Source organism: Drosophila miranda, chromosome 2 (genome assembly GCF_003369915.1).
Source record: "Drosophila miranda strain MSH22 chromosome 2, D.miranda_PacBio2.1, whole genome shotgun sequence".
NCBI classification, from domain to species: Eukaryota; Metazoa; Arthropoda; class Insecta; order Diptera; family Drosophilidae; genus Drosophila; species Drosophila miranda.
Genome location: NC_046675.1, coordinates 1,663,272 through 1,681,088, shown reverse-complemented (window position 1 = coordinate 1,681,088; position 17,817 = coordinate 1,663,272). Strand labels below are relative to the sequence as shown.

Genomic DNA, 17,817 nt, shown 5'->3' with positions numbered 1-17,817 from the left:
CTGAACTCACCCTCTTGCTAAGGAACCAATGTAGAAATCGTGTAGAAATGCCATTTAGAGCCATGTCCCAGGCCACATCGAGTACAAATTGCTGCTCAATATTAAATTCCTGATTGCTTTCCATCAAATTTTTTCCAAAAATGTCGGAAAAAGGCATGTCAAAAAGTGGATAATTCCATGGTAATTACACAAAAATGTAGGTAATATGTGTAGTTGTCGTCTACGGTATATTTTTAAAATGAGACGGTATATTTTGGTATACTTCTTAGGTATTTTAACCATAAAGCAGTCACAGTTGCTTCAAGTCGCGCCGAAAATGATTGTTGTTAATGTTTTTTAATCATTTGTTAATGATTTCGACTGTGGAAATTGTGAAATAAATGAATCCATTAAGTTGGCTAGAACGAAACCTATGAGCTAGACCAGTGCCAGTGCAAAGTGGAAGCCGAAACTTCGGTTTCGCGGAGATTATCGGCAAGAATAAATCTGTGCTAATAACAAAAACAAAAGGTGCTTTGTGCCTTAAGAGCTTTTCAACATAATTTTTATTGTTGTTTTCATTTTTCCTAATTATATAATGTATATTGTGTTTGAGTGCGTGTCTGTGTGTGTCTGCGAGAGTGGTTTGTGGAGCAATAAATTGGAGTAAACAAGGCCCTTCTGATATGATAAGTAAAAGCTTAGTTAAGATAGTTCATTGCATGTTAGGTTCAAGTAGGTGGATAAATAAGATCCACTTGTCTCTGCGTCAGACAAAGAAAATGATTTCCAACAGCAACAACAACAGCAACGATAATCGTAAAACAGCTGTTCTCGTGGCTCTCATTCCAATCCAATCAGAATGAAGTCACGTAGCTCTTTCCAGACGTAAACAACAAAAAAAGCGCAACGAACTGCATTCTTTTCCGAGTAAATGCATGCTTTAAGTAATTGAATCTGCATACTATAACCATATAGCATGTATCATCAGCACTTGTAATTTTTTGTTGTTTTGATTGATTCAATTCCACTTGCTCACTGGCTTTCCACTGCCGGGTACAAAGTCCAGTATAAATATGACTTCTCCAGCTTCCCCCCCCCCCCCCCCCCCCCCCCCTTATCGCTGGCGTTTGAGTGTGTCTATTTATGGACCGGCCTGTGGGTTCTCTCTCTCACAAACAAATTTCAATGCCAGCATCAGAACTAGAATCATAATGAGCAACGTTTTCACGTTCTCCCCTGGGTCAACTGGATACTGGATCAACAGGCCTCCCCGCGAATAGCCTTGACTCAAGTGCAAAACAACAAACCATTTGCTAACGAACTTGTTTGCATTCATTGAGCGCTGTGCTGCTCCGGCAGCAGTAGCATCCATTCCCCCTATTTACGTGGCGTGAAATGAGAAGAATGTGGTCATGGTATATTAAAAGGAAGATAAGGCAGTTCCACTCTTTCCTGGGTACTGGATGCTGCATTACTTCTATTTAATATAACTTGCTACCTATCTATATATTTCTGCCTATGGTACACAATCACGTTCAAGGCCAGCGTTATGCGAATCTTGCGAAAGTATTTCTATAAAACTGAAAGCTTTCCTGCACCGATCAGTCAATGAAATGCGTTAATTTTAGCCCCTGCCCACTTGGAACCGTGCCCACCCGAATCCCCCAAGCATCCCCACAATGATTCTCCCCACACGTGCGGCCACACATACAATAACACAATTTGAGGACCGCGCTTTTCAGCATGATAATTGTTTTGGGAGGTGTGTGTGCCACCGAAAGGCCGGGCTCCGGCTCTCTGATAATCTGTTTTTGCTGTTTGGCTGTTTGCTTTTTTATAATACTAGCACCGCCAACTGGTTTTGCGGTTTGTTTTGCAGTTTGTGCGAACAAACAACAAGACAGAGCAGAGGTCGATCGCCCTCTTCTCGAAGCGAACGAATGTTTTGGGTACCTCCCTCCCCCTCGCCCTCTTCCTCCTATCTATTGTAAGACGCAATTAGCGCATACATAGCGAATCTTATCAGGTGCTTCTGATTATTCAGAGAAATTCTAATCTCTGACCAAGTTTCGGGGTTTCAGTGGCAAATACGCACCGGGGGCCGAAAGCAAAGTTCAATTGGGAATGCTGCCAACTAACCCAGAGAGCAGAAAACACAGCAGTCCACCTTCTTCAACTTGGCCAAGACCTGGGTCTAAAGACATTATGTATGTTTTTGGACCCATGCCAAAGAAGAAATCACTTGCTTCGCTTCAATTACGAAACAATTGTGACAGATAGAAATTTGCATGGACTTGTGAGAGAGCGTTCTTTCCTTATCAACTAAAATAAATCTCACACATCAGTGTGTACAGTGAAGGCTCTCAGTGGAGAAACTCCCATAAACATACCTAATCGATTCGGTGGGATTCGGTAAATGTCGAGTGCATGACGAGGCAGATTAATGCTAAAATGTATAACTAAATAGTAAATATGTATTTGAATAATTAAATACTCAAGCCCACAACTGGTTCCTCTTTACCAATGTGCATGAACCGAAATGTTCGCCCTTTCGGGAGTGTACTGTATGTCCATATGTAGCTTTGTTATATGACGACGTATTTCTATCTATGGGTTTATGAAGCACGCCTCGTTTTGATTAGAAGTCTTATGAATGCACAGCCAGTGCCGAACCAAAAGTAAATTGAGGGAGAAATGATTTCTGGTTTATTTCGGGTGCTCTTTGGCTATATTTGATGGCTGTTATCGGCTGTTGTGATAAGCCCCTGCTTATGCATAGCTCAAATTGATATCAAAACTGATTTCTCGTTTGCCCAGGAATCAAAGTCCGAGTCTGCGATGAGCCGTCTTCTGGAGAAGCCGAACATTGCCATGTCCATTAAGTCAACGGGTAGTCAATTATCGAGCACAGTGGGCACCACCGCAACGGGTGCGGGCACTGCTGCTGCTGCTGCATCCGCAGACGTGGAGGACGAGGATGCAAGCGGAGCACATGATGTGACATCAGCATCGGAACAGCAAACACCATCAGTAACAGAAACACCCGCCAATTCAGTCAGCCCCAGTCCCAGCGGTAGGTCCAATGAATGCTGCAATTTCCTGCTGTTTGTTCTTAATTTGTGGCCCTTTTTTCGCCCCCACTTAGGGCGCACCAATACCAATGTCGATCAGGTAATCATCAGCCTGGTGTCTGGTGCGGCGGCAGGGGCTTTGGCCAAGACCGTCATCGCTCCGCTGGACCGCACGAAAATCAACTTTCAGATACGCAAAGATGTTCCCTTTTCGTTCCGTGCCTCGCTGCGGTATCTGCAGCACACCTACGCCAATGAGGGTGTCCTGGCCCTGTGGCGTGGCAACTCGGCCACGATGGCCAGGATTGTACCCTATGCGGCCATACAGTTCACCGCCCACGAGCAGTGGCGCAGGATCCTGCAGGTCGACAAGGATGGCTCCAAGTGGGTGACACTACTGATTACTGATTGACCTTCAGGCTTCCGCTAAAATGCCTGTCTCTTCTATTACAGCACGAAGGTACGTCGCTTTGTGGCTGGCTCACTGGCGGGCATCACATCCCAATCGCTCACGTATCCCTTGGATCTGGCCCGCGCTCGCATGGCCGTGACAGACAGATACACGGGCTACCGAACGCTCCGGCAGGTCTTTGCCAAGATTTGGGTAGAGGAGGGACCACGGACACTGTACCGTGGCTACGGTGCCACAGTGCTGGGGGTGATACCCTACGCGGGCACCTCCTTCTTCACCTACGAAACCCTGAAGCGGGAGTACCATGGTGAGGAGTGCTTCCTGGATTGAAATTCATGGCTAAAACCTTTTACTTCAATTGCAGAAATGGTTGGCAATAACAAACCGAATACTCTAGTCTCGCTGGCGTTTGGTGCTGCGGCTGGTGCCGCCGGCCAAACGGCGAGCTATCCTTTGGATATTGTGCGCAGAAGAATGCAAACTATGCGTGTGAACGAAGCGAACAATGAGAGGTGTCCCACCATTCTAGAGACGCTCGTTAAAATCTATCGGTGAGAGAAGACAAAGCAGAATGTGTAACTTCTTTGGTTTTAATGCATATTCATTGTGTGCTTCCACAGAGAGGAGGGTATCAAGAATGGTTTCTACAAGGGCCTCAGCATGAATTGGCTCAAGGGCCCCATTGCTGTAGGCATTAGCTTCTCCACCTATGACCTGATCAAAGCCTGGCTGAGGGAGTTGTCTCACTTAAAGCGTGGCCGGCTGGAGGATTAGCCCATGCCCATGCGCCCCACAACATACACACACCAAAAAACGCACTGCTTTGTTCTTAAGTACGATGATCATATGATCCGATAATAAAGCTGCAGGAGGGGCAGCAGGCTCTAATTGTTAGATATTTTTAGTTGTTAATTGTGGAGGAGAGGAGAAATTTGTTATTTACCATAATTGATTTATTATCTGCTTTAAGCCCAAAGTAATAAAACACAGTCTGTATATTGATTCGCCCTAAGCTCTATTCAGTGGCGTTACCTGGACAATAAAGTAATTATTACTCCTAGACTTAATGATATATTGAAGATTTGTATATGTATCTATATTCATAAAAAATTTGTCAATCTGCTTTCGTAAATTGTAAAAATTGCCATGAATTTATTAATGTTCACCAGCGAAATCATCTTATGCATAGATTATATATATACGAGTATATTGTATGTTAGTGTGTTTTTTATGATTATAAATAAATTTACAAAATTGTTTAAACATATTCTTTTCTTTAGATGGCATTCAAACAGCGATATTTCATCAATCTATTAAATTTAATTTTTAATGATGTATTAAAGAACGCATATTCTTCACAAACATTCGCATTCAAACTTAGGCGCGCAGCTCTGCTATACAGTCGATAGTATCGATAGCCATTTTGTTTTGTTCCGCAACTAAGATGGCAGTGCTTCGAAAGGTCAGGCGACAGCTGATCGCTGCTAAGTATCGATAGTTATTTTTAGTATGGGTCAAATGTGTTAAGGTAACTAGTTCACTTCGCACACTCCTGAATAGTTCCTTTTTGTTTTCGTTCATGAACCAAACTCTCACGTGTAGCTTCCGCACTTTTTGGTTTTTTGGTGTTATTATAAGGTAAAATGAAGCGTTTATCTGACGAGCGTGCGAAGATTCTGTTCGAGAAGCTGAACAAATAGTAGGTAACATAATCGCTTGGTTTGAATGGCATTAACCAGCTTCCTTGCAGCATTGGGACAAATGTAACGCAGCTGATCGATCGCCCGGACGGCACCTACTGTTTCCGTGAGCTCCGGGATCGCGTTTACTATGTGTCGGAGCGGATACTCAAGTTAAGCGAGTGCTTCAGCGGCAAGCAACTGGTCAGCGTGGGCACCTGCTTTGGAAAGTTCTCCAAGACCAACAAACTGAAATTCCACATCACAGCGCTGTACTATCTGGCGCCGTACGCCCAGCACAAGGTGTGGGTGAAGCCATCATTTGAACAGCAGTACCTGTACGGCAACAACGTACCCAAATCGGGTCTGGCACGAATCACCGAGAACGCAGCCCAGTACCAGGGAGTGGTGGTGTACTCCATGAGTGATTTGCCTCTAGGCTTTGGAGTTCTGGCACGCTCCACCACCGACTGCAAGACCGCTGATCCACTGACTGCAGTCTGTTACCACCAATCGGACCTTGGCGAGTACATACGCGCCGAGGACACGCTGTTTTAGATGCGTACTATAACTCTATAGCTGTAATCATGTTTTAGTAAATAATAAGTCTTACGAGAATTTGAAAACACGAGTTGTCTGAGTTTTAATGGGAGACTTTGAGGAAGATTTTGCTTATTTAAATATTCGAAAAAAGTCGTGAAAAAACAGTGCAGCCCTGGTTCTTCGGCGGCCTGCAGCCCTGGTGTTCTTTCAACGCTTACCCAACACTGCCTCGCGAAAGTGGTAATATGTTTTTATTTTAGTGAGCAATATTAACTATTCTGGCAGCAAAGGAACTTGGCAGTGAGCGCAAACAAAGAGCACAGCTAACAGCTAGCAAAGGTCTTTCAATGGAAAAGCGGGTACATGCGGCTGCTATATGGCTGTTAATGCTGCAGCACGGAGCTGCTTTCGGTAAGAATTTATTTTGGCAGGCGTATGGTGGTTCAATTCTACGGGTAGAATGAGACGAATGAACGCCAGACTTTTGGCGTCGCATACACTTTGTAATTGTAGCCTGCTACTCCCACGTTTGGTTGACCTTAACCGATGCATAAGGCCAGTTGACCAGTCAACAATGCTGACTCATCTAACCCGTCGTTTGTTTGTTGTTTCACCCCTTCGCAGCTCAAGGCGAACGTACGCGCGATAAGATGTACCAGCCCATTGTGGGCGCGGGCTGCTTTCGACGCTTGAATGGCACCCATCAGACTGGCTGCTCCTGTAAGTACTATATATTACACAGACTATACAGAGTGCTCTTCAAGCATTTCATTTGTTTTGATTTGTTGCAGCCACACACGCGGGTTCAGTGGGCGTGTTGCATCTGATTAACGTCGAGGCGGACTTGGAGTTTCTGCTCGCCAGTCCCCCGTCGCCGCCCTACGCCCCGATGATACCACCCCACTTGTTCACCAGACGCAATCTCTTGCGGCTGATTGAGGCCGGGCCCAGCAACATCTCAGTGGTGCTGCTGATCAACAAACCCGAAAAGATGAAACAGTTCTCGCACGAGCTGAACTGCCCGAATCAGTACAGTAGTCTGAACAACAGCGAGACGTGTGATGCGAGCAATCCAGCCACCAGCTGGAATCCCTGGGGCACGGGTCTGTTGCATGAGGACTTCCCCTTTCCCATCTACTACATAGCCGACACTGAGGAAATCTCCAAGCTGGAGAAGTGCTTCCTGAAGTTCAACAATTTCAACTACGAGACGCATGCCCTGCGCAGTCTGTGCGCCATAGAGGTCAAGTCCTTTATGTCGGCCGCCGTCAGCTCTGAGGTGTGCATAAGACGCACCCGTTTCATTAACAATTTGAGCGGCAGCAAGTACTGCGATCCGCTGGAGGGTCGCAACGTCTATGCCACTGTATATCCGCGCAATGTCTCGTCGGTTGAAGCAGAGGAAACTGAATTGGCTATAACCAGCGAAAAGTTCATATTGGTAACCTGTCGCCTGGATACCGCCAGCATGTTTGATGGCGTGGGTAAGTTCAGTATTAAAGAAGGTTTTCATTTTCAATAGCACTCCCTATGTCTTTGTGGACTCGTAGGTCTAGGAGCCATGGACTCTCTCGTGGGGCTGGCCATATTAACGCAGGTGGCACATCTTCTCCGGGAGCTGCTGCCTCCTCAAAGCTCGCTGCCCGATAACCGGCGTAATGTTCTGTTCGTAACTTTCAATGGCGAATCCTATGACTATATCGGATCCCAGCGCTTCGTCTACGACGTAGAGAGATTTGCTTTCCCCAAGTCGTCCGCTCGTCGCAACCTCATCACGTTTGACAACATTGAGTTCATGCTGGACATTGGCACACTGGATGATATAGCGAACATCAAGCTGCACGCCCTGAGTGGCACGCCACTCGCTCAGAAGCTGCTGCAGCAGCTTAACAACTATGCCCAGTCGCCCCGCTATGGCTTCAATCTGAACATCCAATCGGAAATGAGCTACCATATACCACCCACATCGGCACAGTCTTTCCTGCGGCGCGACCCAAAGTTTCCGGCCCTTATTTTGAATGCAAAGCCAGCCAATAAGTACTATCACTCCATCTACGATGATGCCGATAACGTGGCCTTTAACTATGGCAACACTAGTCAAGATTTCACGTTGCTACCGGATGTGGGCGACACCAAGAACTTCAAAGCTGATTCTCTGCAGATGAAAGTGCGCAACGTGTCCTCCATTGTGGCCATGGCGCTCTACGAGACGCTCACCGGTAAGGAGTACACAGGGAGCAAGGTGGCGAACCCCGTGTTGGCCGACGAGTTCTTCTACTGTTTCCTGCTGTCTGCAGACTGCCCGCTCTTCAAGTCCGCTTCCTATCCAGGCAGTCCCAAGGGTCTGCCTATGCCTCCGATGCGGTAAGCTCGTTATTTCAAGCTAATTTAAAACCATTCTAACTAAAGCCATTTAAAGGTATGTAAGCGTGTTGGGCGGCCCACAAGAGTCATCCGGATGGACCTACCGAGTGCTGGGCTATCTGCTCTCGCAAAAGCAGCCAAAGATACCTAAAGACAATTGCACCATCTTGCCGCTGCACTACTTTGCCGGCTTCAACGGTGTCGGGGAGTGCCGTCTCACCACACAGAACTACAGCTCTGCCTTGAGCCCCGCCTTTCTGATCGATGGTGAGCCATACAACTGCACTTTCATCGACTAGCTTCTAATATCTGCGATCCGCTCCCTTTGCAGACTACGATTGGCGGTCGGGCAACTACTCTACATGGACTGAATCCACCTGGTCGCTGTTTAGTGCACGCATCTTCCTGCGTCCGTCCAATGTGCACCAGGTCACAACGCTCAGTGTCGGCATTGTGGTGCTCATCGTCTCCTTCTGCCTGGTGTACATCATTAGCTCGCGCTCGGAAGTCCTCTTCGAGGATCTGCCGGCAAGCAATGCCGCGTAAGTCTCATCAGCTGCATCATCTGCTTGCATCATCGCAAAACTGTTCATCAACTTTTGCGGCCATCTCTCTCCCATAGACTCTAGTCTTTTGTCTTTTAATTTGTTTTCATTGTAATATTTATTTGAGCTTTATTGTTTTTAGATTGTTTGGTTGAGGTTGAACAACTGCCACAGCGACGTCATCATCATGTTGAGCGACTCATTCCCAAAATATCTGCATGCTAAACTTTATACGACTGAAGTTTTAAGAGTAGTTAGCTATTAATCGGTCGATCGAACCACCATATCTTTGACACGTGTGTGCTCTTCTAGGTTACCGCCACCGACGGCCTGTTAGTCAGCGGATCGCGGGCGCAGCCAGAAGATCTAGGCATAAGGAAGTCATGGGTAAAGCATCCACTGAAAGTGATCTGAAAAACATCTAACGAAAAGACACTAAATGATATTCTAATTCGTATAATTTAAACCATTAAGTGAACATTTATTTGTATGTATTTTTGTATTTTAAACGAGTAAATTAGCCTTTAGCGACTATTTTGTATCATATATACATATATATATATATATATATATAATAGACACTTAACCAATTGCGACAGCAAACACATACACATGCACATCATCCATAAGAAGGAATGTTCGTTCAACCTTCCCGCTACCCGGTTCCCTGTCCCCTGCCCCGGTCCGCTTTGGATTGTATATAGAGACGAAACTATAAAAGATATAATGCAAATCTCTCTACGGATGCCAAGGAACACATGTCTGTACAAATATTGACAAGATACTGACTGCTGCTATCTAATCCTAAGTCGAGGGAGATATTTATACCTTCTGCATCCCTGCGATACGATACTATACTGAACTTAATGATCTGAAATCTTAACTTCATAGAAGACATAGGCGAATAACTATTCTAATAACGACTTTAACTTATGTACGTTTAATAAATTTTGATAAGGTGTGAACTAAATGTCCAATTTAGTTGTGAATACAATGAGATATGCATTTAAAACCCTCTAAATATATACCCATCTCATTGGATTCATCAAGCTCGCCCTCCCGTGGTATAGATTGTTTGGGGGTAAATCACTCAACATGTTTCCTTTCACAGCGCTCGTTTCCATCATCCACTCATCAGCCAGAGTTACATTTCCATCCATTGCGGTGAGTCACTCGTAAAATACTGCTAATATCAATACAAGTTCTCTTTAAAACCGATGTCTTCCCTCAGTCCAGTAGTCCGTGCTGCCGGAGATTGACAATTGAATCGGCAATGACGTGTGCGGAGGCCTTCGTATAGCCACCGCTGAGCAGCATGACCACCGGGATGCCTAGGGCACGGAAAGTGCTAAACACCAATCGGTCGCGCTCCAGGACCCCCTCGGCGGAGATGTCCAGGTTCCCCAGGGGATCTCCCTTGAGGACATCGGTGCCGGCATTGTAGATGACCACATCGGGCCGGAAGTCGGCCAGGGACTGCATCAGGCAGCGGCTGAGCTGCCGCAAGTAGTAGGCGTCCTCGGTCTGGTTCTGCAGCTCCACGCCGCAGCGAATGCTCAGCTTGGCGGCATGGTCTCTGGGGTAGATGAAAGCATTGTATATGTCCAGTATGAAGACAGTCTCCCAGTTGTTGAAGTCGCGTTCGTGCCCGTTTCCCTGGTGGGCGTCCAGGTCGACAATCATTATGCGGCGTACGCGGCAGGGCTCCTGCTCAAAGAGACGGACAATCAGCAAGGAGATGTCTGCGTAGGGACAGAAGCCGCCGCCCCTGTTCGAACAGCAGTGGTGGAAGCCGCCACCCAAGTTGATGGCCCAGCCATAGTCCAGGGCCAGTTTTCCGGCCAGAATGGAGCCGGCCGCCTGGAAGCGCATCGGACGCAGATAGGCCTGCTGCAGGTACTTGTTGGGAACGAAAGCCATCAGCGACACCTCGGCGATGCGGGCCACGTTCAGGCTCCACCGGAGTGAGCGCAGGTACTCGCGGGTGTGAATGCGACGCAGCTGGTGCTTGGTGAGCTCCTCGGGCTCGTAGAAGCTGCCTTCGACCAGCGAAAGTTCGGCGCACAGAGCCTGCGGCAGAGAAGAGCCTGAGTGGCAAGCGAGTGGGCGGCACGGCGAGGCATACATACCTTGTGTATGTGCTTGCCCTTGGCCGCGTTGAAGGGGTGCAGGCGTTCAAGGCCATGGAAGCGCACTGCGTAGCTCTTTGAATAGACGATTGGCAGCTTGCCGGGGACCCGTGCGTCCTCCTTCCTGACCCATACAATTTCCTCTCGATCCATTACGTTGTGGTGCAGCACCCCCGGTCAATCCTTTCATGTTTTTCTCGACTGTAATTAAAGAAAGTGCATGGAACACTTCCGTGCGACACCAGTTGATTTGCTACGCAGCTGGAAAATGCATTCACGGCCTGCCACTTGGGGTTGGGGGCCGAAAGCGGGGCGTCAGCTGGCGTAAAGCTTCCAAAGCTAAGCGTTCTAGAGGGTAGCGGAAAGCTTATAAAGCTGTCACTGGAGAGGTAGGTAAAACAGCAGTTGCACTTTTCAAAATTTATAATTCACTTGGACGATTTTTAGGTATTTCCTTTGGCTCTTGGCCCGTACAAAGATACACAGGACGTGCATTGGGAGCCTGCAAGTCGCGATACGTATTAATGAGACGCTTGCCACTGCGATCCTTCAGCTGCCAGAAGTTCTGCCACTACAAGAAATGGGAATCAGTAGCGATGCTGTTTACGTGCCAGGCTATACTCACAATCTCCTTGGGTATGTCCAGGGTGTCCGGAAAGACAAACCAGTCCACTGTCTCATAGCATGGCGGTGTTGTAAGGGAGCCTATGAGACGGGAGGATAATATAATCTGCAAATCCCCACAGAAGTGAACCAACCTTTGTAGGTGAAAAATATATCCATATCGATGCCAGCAAACAGATCTACCAGTGAAATTTCAGCCTTCACTTGTGAGGAGTCGTAGCACTTTCTGAGCAGCTTGACTTCTTTGCAAATCTCATTCATGGCTGGCGACTCCATTTGGGGAACCTCCGGGCACCGCAGCATGACAGCCAATACCACGAAGCCATCTGGATGATGTACTGCCTCCTGATTGCTCTCGTAGGCGATGTTCTTGTGGACAATGTGCAGCTCTCCGTCGTACCGCTGGCTGTCTATGGTGTGCTCCGATCCCTGGCTCCTCTCGGAGCCCCAGTGGAAGTGCAGCTGCTGTGCCAAATATACCGTTTTCAGATTGGACCCAGCGAGAGCGGGATTCTGTTTCTCAACTGTCTCTGAAATGTTCATGCGAACCGTGTGCCCGTTGTGTGTCAGGTAAGGCTTGTACAGGGGCTTCGTATAGTTGAAGAACACAAGCTGTCGGGCCTCGTGCCTAAGTGCCTTTGGGGCAGACCTTTAACTTAGTGTGTTGAAAGCCATTGAAGGTCCTTACCTCACTCTGGACTAACGGAATGGGAGACTGTTGTTTTCCGGGCTCCACCTGCCAATCCTTGCCCTGCTTATCATAGTTGAAACTGGCAGGATTTGGACTGGATAGCTCCGAGACCTTGGCGAAATATCTAACTACATGAAACATACAGACAATTTTGGTATACTTAAATTACGACCAGAAGAGTAAGTGTTTTTTGGATACTGATGAATTTCAGAATTCGAAATGGTTCGAATTTATTGTTGAGTATATTCGAAAAGTGTTCTTCATAGAGGAATTCTTTGATGTTCGGATTGATTTCCGATGGTTTTCCTATGGACATATGAACAACTTTTTTTCCTCCAGCTCCTTGGCCTTTCTGTCGTCATGGTTCTTTTCGACGATGCGATTGCAGCCAATGTAAATGTGCTTGGACAGGAAGTATAGGATCTCGAAGATGGCCACCATCGAAAAGCCCACAAAGATGGACATGATGTTGCCAATGGTACCTGGAAACCCCAACATATGAAGACCATATCTCTGAGGACAAGACTGGAAACTCACTGAACACCTCGAACCAGGCATTATTCAGCAATCGGATGTAGTACTGGGCATACTGATCGCCGAAGTAGACCCTCAAAACGGAGATATCCGAATCGAACTCCGTCTGGTTGTTGTCATCGAGCTTCAGGGTAGCCAAGTAGTTGTCGATGGGCAGGGCGCTCAAGGATACTCCATACAGGACGTCGTTGCACGAGGGCAGGCAGTGTGGACAGTACAAAGCCTCCTCGATCTCCCGCTCTAGACCGAATATCATATGACGTTCCGTCAAAACGTTGCGCCACTTGACTGTGGGAGAGATATGAGAGAGATCTGCAGTTGTTGGCGGAAGGCATCCACTCACACAAGTACTGATTGATGCAGGGTACATGGCCAAGGGTGCAGTAGACAACACCATCGAGGTTCTCCACCAGTTCGAGCGGCATCTGGAATGGCAGGCAGCGGCATAGGGCTATTATGCTGCGAATCCGACACCTGGTCACACAGTTGGGAAAGGTGTAAGTGGACCTCAGCAGTCGTTGCTGTTCGCTACTGGAAGTCTGGGCCTCGTAGTCAAAGTAACAGTGTCTCTGGAACGGATTGAACAAAGTGAGAACCATTTCTGAAGCATGTGCAAATGCTCCTTAACCGTACACCAAAAGGGGAGAAGGAGTTCAAGCTGTCATCGGTGTCCACGACTCGAGCGTGAATTTGCAGGGAAGTTTCCTCCCGCTGGCCGGGAAACATCTCCAGCGCATTCGAGGAGGTAACTGAAGCGTAGTTGTCTGCACTGTGGATGAGGACAATGTACCCATCGGTGTTCAGGATTGGCGCAAACTGGTCCGCGTGGCTGGAGTTCAGAACAACAGTGAGACCGAGCTCTGCACTGGCCAGACGATTCTTGAAGTTGCGCTGTTTCAGTCTGTTTCAGCCGAGGAAACCCATTTAATTTGCTTAATTTTTTCGAACAAAAACGTACCTGTTCTCCATGTTGAACGTACAGCAGGGGCCGTACTGGGTGAGGCTCTCCTGGAAGGCGGCCTTGCTGAAGCAGGGAATATCCACATTGGCCAGTGTGCACTTGAGCACATAGCTCTGGCATTTGGGCGTCAGCTAAAAAGCCACACTTCACAGATCAATTTAAATGGGGAAACTCAGCTTGAAGCTCACCAATTTCATGATGCGTCGGGTGTCGAAAAAGGTCTCGTTGTCCCAAGTCCCAAAGACGTCGAGAAACGTTTGAAAGCTGCCAAAGTCGTCTGTGTCCACGACGACACCCACATGAACGTAGAACTCTCGAAGGTACAGCAGACGCTCCAGATAGTATTCCACGGGTCGACTTATTGGACTTTGGGCTTGTCTGTCCACAGGAACAATTTTAAGGAATCGTATTGGATTAAGGATTTCAGTAGTTGGAAAACTCACAGCTCGGTCGCATATCTGATGGCTGCCACCCTGGAAATGCGATTGTTGGAGCATATGGAGACCGCCGGAAAGGGCACATTCTCAAGAGGATAGAGCGGATCCTTCAGATTGGTCACAAAGGACTGGGCCACAAACTGTTCCCAGGTCAAAGATAGCACCACGATTAGGGAGACGGTTGTGGTGGTGTGAAGCAACAGCCAAATCATTCTGTAGGAAAGAAAGAAAGAGTCATCGTAACATGTGTATTTCCGCATCCCACCTTTGTCCTAGGGTTATATCTGGCGACAATAGTTTGTTGTATCCCTGCAGGGATATGTTTCGCAGCAGATCAGCCATGTCCAAGCAAAAAGCTGATCCCAATGATTTCTTGCGCAGACCAGAAGGTCCCTTGGTTCTCCTGGCTTTCGGATTCTTTGGGTTCTTAATCCACCATATGGCATTCGATGTGGCCTCCGTATTAACCATGTTGACGACTCTTATCGTTGTTCTTTAATGTTCTTCGACTCTGTCTGCTGTTGCTGACTGCTTGTTGACGATTGAAGTTTCTGTCATAGATTTCCATTGGAAACAAATATGGAAGGGGCGTGGCTGTTGTCCTTAATGGAAATTATTCATTAAAAGCTGCTTAATTAGTGTTAATGTGAGGGTACAATATGCCACTCATGATGTAAGGGAGGATAGAAAAGGAATGTTCTCCAAATTCGATTCCATATAAACCACAGACTTGACCAACAATTGGTAAGACTTGGTAAGGGCAATACAAATATATTTCTCAGCTTATTAATTTGATAAAAGATATGGGGATATTCTTTTTTTTACAATTTTCCAGCAGACCAAATCTTTGCAAGTAGAAACTAAAAAGGTTCACACTGAATAGTATATATAAAAGAACTCCAATCAACACATCTTTTAGGTCTCTGAGTAGTTAACATTTATTTTTCCGATTTAGTAATACTTTCAGTATAGTTTCGACTCACTGCTTAAGTTACGACTACTACTATATCTTAGCTTATTCTAGAGTGGTGGAGTATTTCAGGTACTTCAGTCCACTGCACCATGAAAACCTGAGTCAAGTCTTGTACTCTTCTTAGCCATAAGAGGAGACTTCTGGAAGCTATCATTTTCCCACTGGCCAGAAGGGCTGACCGGGATAGTTTCTGGATCCAACGAAGGCGTATGGATTGGGATTGACCACTCGGGCAATGTCCGTGTAGCTGCGTCCTCCGCGTTGGGGTGAACCAAAGTATCCTCTGGCGGGAGAGCCGCAAGCCGTGGAGAGAAGGAGGACCAGGACGGCCATCAGGCTGAGAAGAAATCCTTTGGTGTGGGCCATTGCTGCTTGTGGAGATGGTGCCTCTAGAACTGAGCTGCAGTGTTGCCGCCGACTGTCCTATTTATATGGATCTGTTCGGATGGAGGTACTGAACCGATCGGTTCTTGCTTTTCTCAGCTGTGGGCTTATCAATCAGGTTTTGGCCCCACATCCGAATGCGAATCCGAAAGAACAGACTGCGTCTCATTCTGCTCACGTAGTGTCCGTCGTCTGATCATTGTGCTTTTTACGATCGTTTTGTTTTCTCAATATTTACAGACACGCCGCCCGAAGCAAGTCATTCACACTGAGCGGAGCGGCCCGTTATCCGATCGATAGATACGAGAAGTACGAGTAGTTCCAGTGAGTCAGCACATCTATGCTCCGCACCTGATCTTGACTCTAATTGCCAGGTGAATGATTTGCCTGTGCGAGCACTCGCACGGCTAGACCCCAAGCCCAGCATTGGGACTCTCACTATTTAAATTCTAATTAACAACTCTGACGACTCTGACGGTAATGACGTACGTACATACATAGGTAGGTGCGCCGAGTCATATTAGCAAATTCTTGCATAAACATTTGCCATGTCTGGTGCAAATACTCGTGGCATAACATGCTTCGACTCTTCCACTCTTCCTTCCTGTAATGTCAGGTTTTTGGGTCGAGATCTTTCAGATCTGGTTTCTGTTTATCGCTTCCTAAATGCACCAAGTGCGCAGGGGGAAGTCCTAGAAACTGATTCACTTACTCAGCCTGAATCATGGGTACTTAAATGGGTACATATAGGAGGCTATATATACCACACTCGTATGCCCTGATGATCCAGTCAGATGATTCCACTCCACTACACACCGTTTCGGGTCATTAAGATCATAAAAATTATTCAGTTCGGGGCCTGGGAAATGTGTGTAAGTCACTCGGTTAACGAAAATTTCTTGATTAATAAGGCGTTCTCAGAAATTTCTCGATGGGAAAGGGGCTTCTACTCTATGTATTATGCATTCCTATTGCAGAATCATTATAACGACGTCCATTGCAATGAATGAGTAAGATTTAATGGAATTTCCAGAAGGAAATCCTCCTCAGCAGGTTTTTTGTTTTATGACTACTATACGAAATATTGAGAGATCAGTTTAAAGGGTCGTATAGAAATATACTCGTATTCCCATAAGAATAACTGAGAGATCAGCTTCAAATGCCTTCCAAACTTGTACCCGTATTCCCCATAGTGTCTCAGATCCGCATACAAATACATCACTCCATACGCTGACTACAAATAGAATCACTCCAATTAATTTTTCTAGCTTGAAGATCTCCCCACTAGCATACCTCCCCTAGAGGAATGCACTATCCCATCTTCATATTCAAATGTTCTGAATAAATGTTAATCCAATGAGTGTGTAAAGTCCCATGGAATTACCAGACAGATCTTGGCTTTCAAGGTCTTCAGGTGTCATCAAGGGGAATGTACTGTAACTATCCCAATAACCGAGTGAGCAGCAGGGGGCTCAATCCACCTGCAAACATCCAAAACGGAGGCACGACAGCTCTCATTCGCATTTCCGTCACGTTCCTGTGATGAACACTGGCCGCTGGACGCGTCTAGTGTTGGAGATCACTTGTTGGATCATAAATTTCTATAGACTACTATAAACGAATCACAGCCTCGCTCAAGTGATGCACATAACACGTTGAAGTTATAATTAATTGGCATAGCCAATTAGTAGATGGAACTTTCACTCTTTTTATTTCGAGATGATACATAATAGTGCTTAAATAACGAAAACTTAACTAATCTCAGCCCCAGAGGACTGAGAATGGAGTACGGGGCAGGAAACGGCTGCCCCCAAGACCCACGTAGCCATCGGGCTTCAGGACTCGGGCAATTTCCGAGTAGGTGCGTCCTTGGCGTTGCCCAGAGCTGGGTCGTCTTCCGCCTCTATAACCGTACGACTGGTACGAGGGATAGCCATACCCATAGCCACCAGCGTAGTTCCCATATCCGTAGTTTCCATACCCACTGTTTCCATAACCATTGTACCCGTAACCAGAGTTCCCATATCCGTAGTTTCCATAGTTCTGTACTCCTCCGGATCCCTTGTACTTCTTCCAACTCTTTAGGAACAAGGCACTGCTCCAGTCCAGGCAGCTGGCGATCAGCATCGTGAGGATCAGCAACAAGGGAGCTCGTATTCTCATGATGGATTTTTCTGTGTTCTTCTATCACGGATCGCTTCTAGTTCTGGCCGCCGATCTACGCAGTGCTCCTCTATTTATACCCTTGGAACGGAGTTGGGATCTGATTGGGAGCTATTATGCTGATGAAGATGGTGACACATTGCGGTCTAGCTGGTTGAAATGGTTTATTTTTCGAGCTCGTATTCCCATAAAAACAGTCGGGATCTCTGGAAGATCTGGGGCCAGACCGCGCGCGCACTGGTCAGAGTCGCGACTCAATGGATTATGCTGAATATATATGAGATGGATTGTCACGATCAGCATGCAGGGCACGCACCATGCGCCA

At 46.8% G+C, this 17,817-nt stretch overlaps 8 protein-coding genes across 13 annotated transcripts; 3 read left to right on the top strand and 5 right to left on the bottom strand.

Moving 5' to 3' along the window:
• The first annotated feature begins 275 nt into the window (after positions 1 to 275).
• LOC108155166 (mitochondrial coenzyme A transporter SLC25A42) lies at positions 276 to 4,624 on the top strand. 2 transcript variants are annotated; one of them, XM_017285831.2, is made up of 6 exons: positions 276 to 510; positions 2,800 to 3,055; positions 3,128 to 3,437; positions 3,507 to 3,772; positions 3,830 to 4,016; positions 4,086 to 4,624. In XM_017285831.2, exons 2-6 carry the CDS (start codon positions 2,821 to 2,823, stop codon positions 4,237 to 4,239), a joined length of 1,152 nt encoding a protein of 383 aa, XP_017141320.1. In that variant the 5' UTR covers positions 276 to 510; positions 2,800 to 2,820; the 3' UTR covers positions 4,240 to 4,624. The 2 variants fall into 2 exon arrangements, with proteins under 2 accessions (XP_017141320.1, XP_017141321.1); XM_017285832.2 differs by lacking the exon at positions 276 to 510 and adding an exon at positions 574 to 672.
• Positions 4,625 to 5,018: 394 nt separating this feature from the next.
• LOC108155170 (60S ribosome subunit biogenesis protein NIP7 homolog) lies at positions 5,019 to 5,775 on the top strand. Its single transcript, XM_017285837.2, has 2 exons — positions 5,019 to 5,164; positions 5,216 to 5,775. Exons 1-2 carry the CDS (start codon positions 5,109 to 5,111, stop codon positions 5,700 to 5,702), a joined length of 543 nt encoding a protein of 180 aa, XP_017141326.1. The 5' UTR covers positions 5,019 to 5,108; the 3' UTR covers positions 5,703 to 5,775.
• Positions 5,776 to 5,896: 121 nt separating this feature from the next.
• LOC108155163 (nicastrin) lies at positions 5,897 to 9,590 on the top strand. Of its 4 annotated transcripts, none has more exons than XR_001775032.2 (8): positions 5,898 to 6,098; positions 6,312 to 6,407; positions 6,479 to 7,171; positions 7,238 to 8,051; positions 8,107 to 8,318; positions 8,383 to 8,593; positions 8,739 to 8,846; positions 8,909 to 9,590. XR_001775032.2 is itself a non-coding variant. In XM_033389639.1 (7 exons), exons 1-7 carry the CDS (start codon positions 6,035 to 6,037, stop codon positions 8,931 to 8,933), a joined length of 2,115 nt encoding a protein of 704 aa, XP_033245530.1. In that variant the 5' UTR covers positions 5,897 to 6,034; the 3' UTR covers positions 8,934 to 9,590. The 4 variants fall into 4 exon arrangements, 2 of the variants coding, with proteins under 2 accessions (XP_033245530.1, XP_017141316.1); XR_004472026.1 differs by having other exon boundaries at positions 8,739 to 8,849; XM_033389639.1 differs by lacking the exon at positions 8,739 to 8,846 and having other exon boundaries at positions 5,897 to 6,098.
• A 143-nt stretch (positions 9,591 to 9,733) lies between these two features.
• Positions 9,734 to 11,095, bottom strand: LOC108155168 (histone deacetylase 11). The gene is made up of 2 exons (XM_017285834.2): positions 10,726 to 11,095; positions 9,734 to 10,666 (listed from the first exon to the last, which is right to left on the bottom strand). The coding sequence occupies exons 1-2, from the start codon at positions 10,876 to 10,878 to the stop codon at positions 9,824 to 9,826; spliced, it is 996 nt and encodes a 331-aa protein (XP_017141323.1). The 5' UTR covers positions 10,879 to 11,095; the 3' UTR covers positions 9,734 to 9,823.
• Positions 11,096 to 11,133: 38 nt separating this feature from the next.
• LOC108155169 (carbonic anhydrase 6) lies at positions 11,134 to 12,288 on the bottom strand. Of its 2 annotated transcripts, none has more exons than XM_017285835.2 (4): positions 12,038 to 12,288; positions 11,484 to 11,985; positions 11,351 to 11,430; positions 11,134 to 11,296 (listed from the first exon to the last, which is right to left on the bottom strand). In XM_017285835.2, the coding sequence occupies exons 1-4, from the start codon at positions 12,179 to 12,181 to the stop codon at positions 11,147 to 11,149; spliced, it is 876 nt and encodes a 291-aa protein (XP_017141324.1). In that variant the 5' UTR covers positions 12,182 to 12,288; the 3' UTR covers positions 11,134 to 11,146. The 2 variants fall into 2 exon arrangements, with proteins under 2 accessions (XP_017141324.1, XP_033245535.1); XM_033389644.1 differs by having other exon boundaries at positions 11,484 to 11,977; positions 12,038 to 12,111.
• A 38-nt stretch (positions 12,289 to 12,326) lies between these two features.
• LOC108155164 (sodium channel protein Nach) lies at positions 12,327 to 14,771 on the bottom strand. The gene is made up of 8 exons (XM_017285829.2): positions 14,238 to 14,771; positions 13,979 to 14,185; positions 13,724 to 13,913; positions 13,533 to 13,666; positions 13,208 to 13,475; positions 12,918 to 13,143; positions 12,578 to 12,862; positions 12,327 to 12,522 (listed from the first exon to the last, which is right to left on the bottom strand). Exons 1-8 carry the CDS (start codon positions 14,441 to 14,443, stop codon positions 12,347 to 12,349), a joined length of 1,692 nt encoding a protein of 563 aa, XP_017141318.1. The 5' UTR covers positions 14,444 to 14,771; the 3' UTR covers positions 12,327 to 12,346.
• A 119-nt stretch (positions 14,772 to 14,890) lies between these two features.
• Positions 14,891 to 15,359, bottom strand: LOC108154560. The gene has a single exon (XM_017284861.2). The coding sequence runs from the start codon at positions 15,309 to 15,311 to the stop codon at positions 15,096 to 15,098; it is 216 nt and encodes a 71-aa protein (XP_017140350.1). The 5' UTR covers positions 15,312 to 15,359; the 3' UTR covers positions 14,891 to 15,095.
• Positions 15,360 to 16,990: 1,631 nt separating this feature from the next.
• On the bottom strand, positions 16,991 to 17,731 carry LOC108155355 (keratin-associated protein 19-2). The gene has a single exon (XM_017286117.2). The coding sequence runs from the start codon at positions 17,490 to 17,492 to the stop codon at positions 17,091 to 17,093; it is 402 nt and encodes a 133-aa protein (XP_017141606.1). The 5' UTR covers positions 17,493 to 17,731; the 3' UTR covers positions 16,991 to 17,090.
• Positions 17,732 to 17,817: the final 86 nt, after the last annotated feature.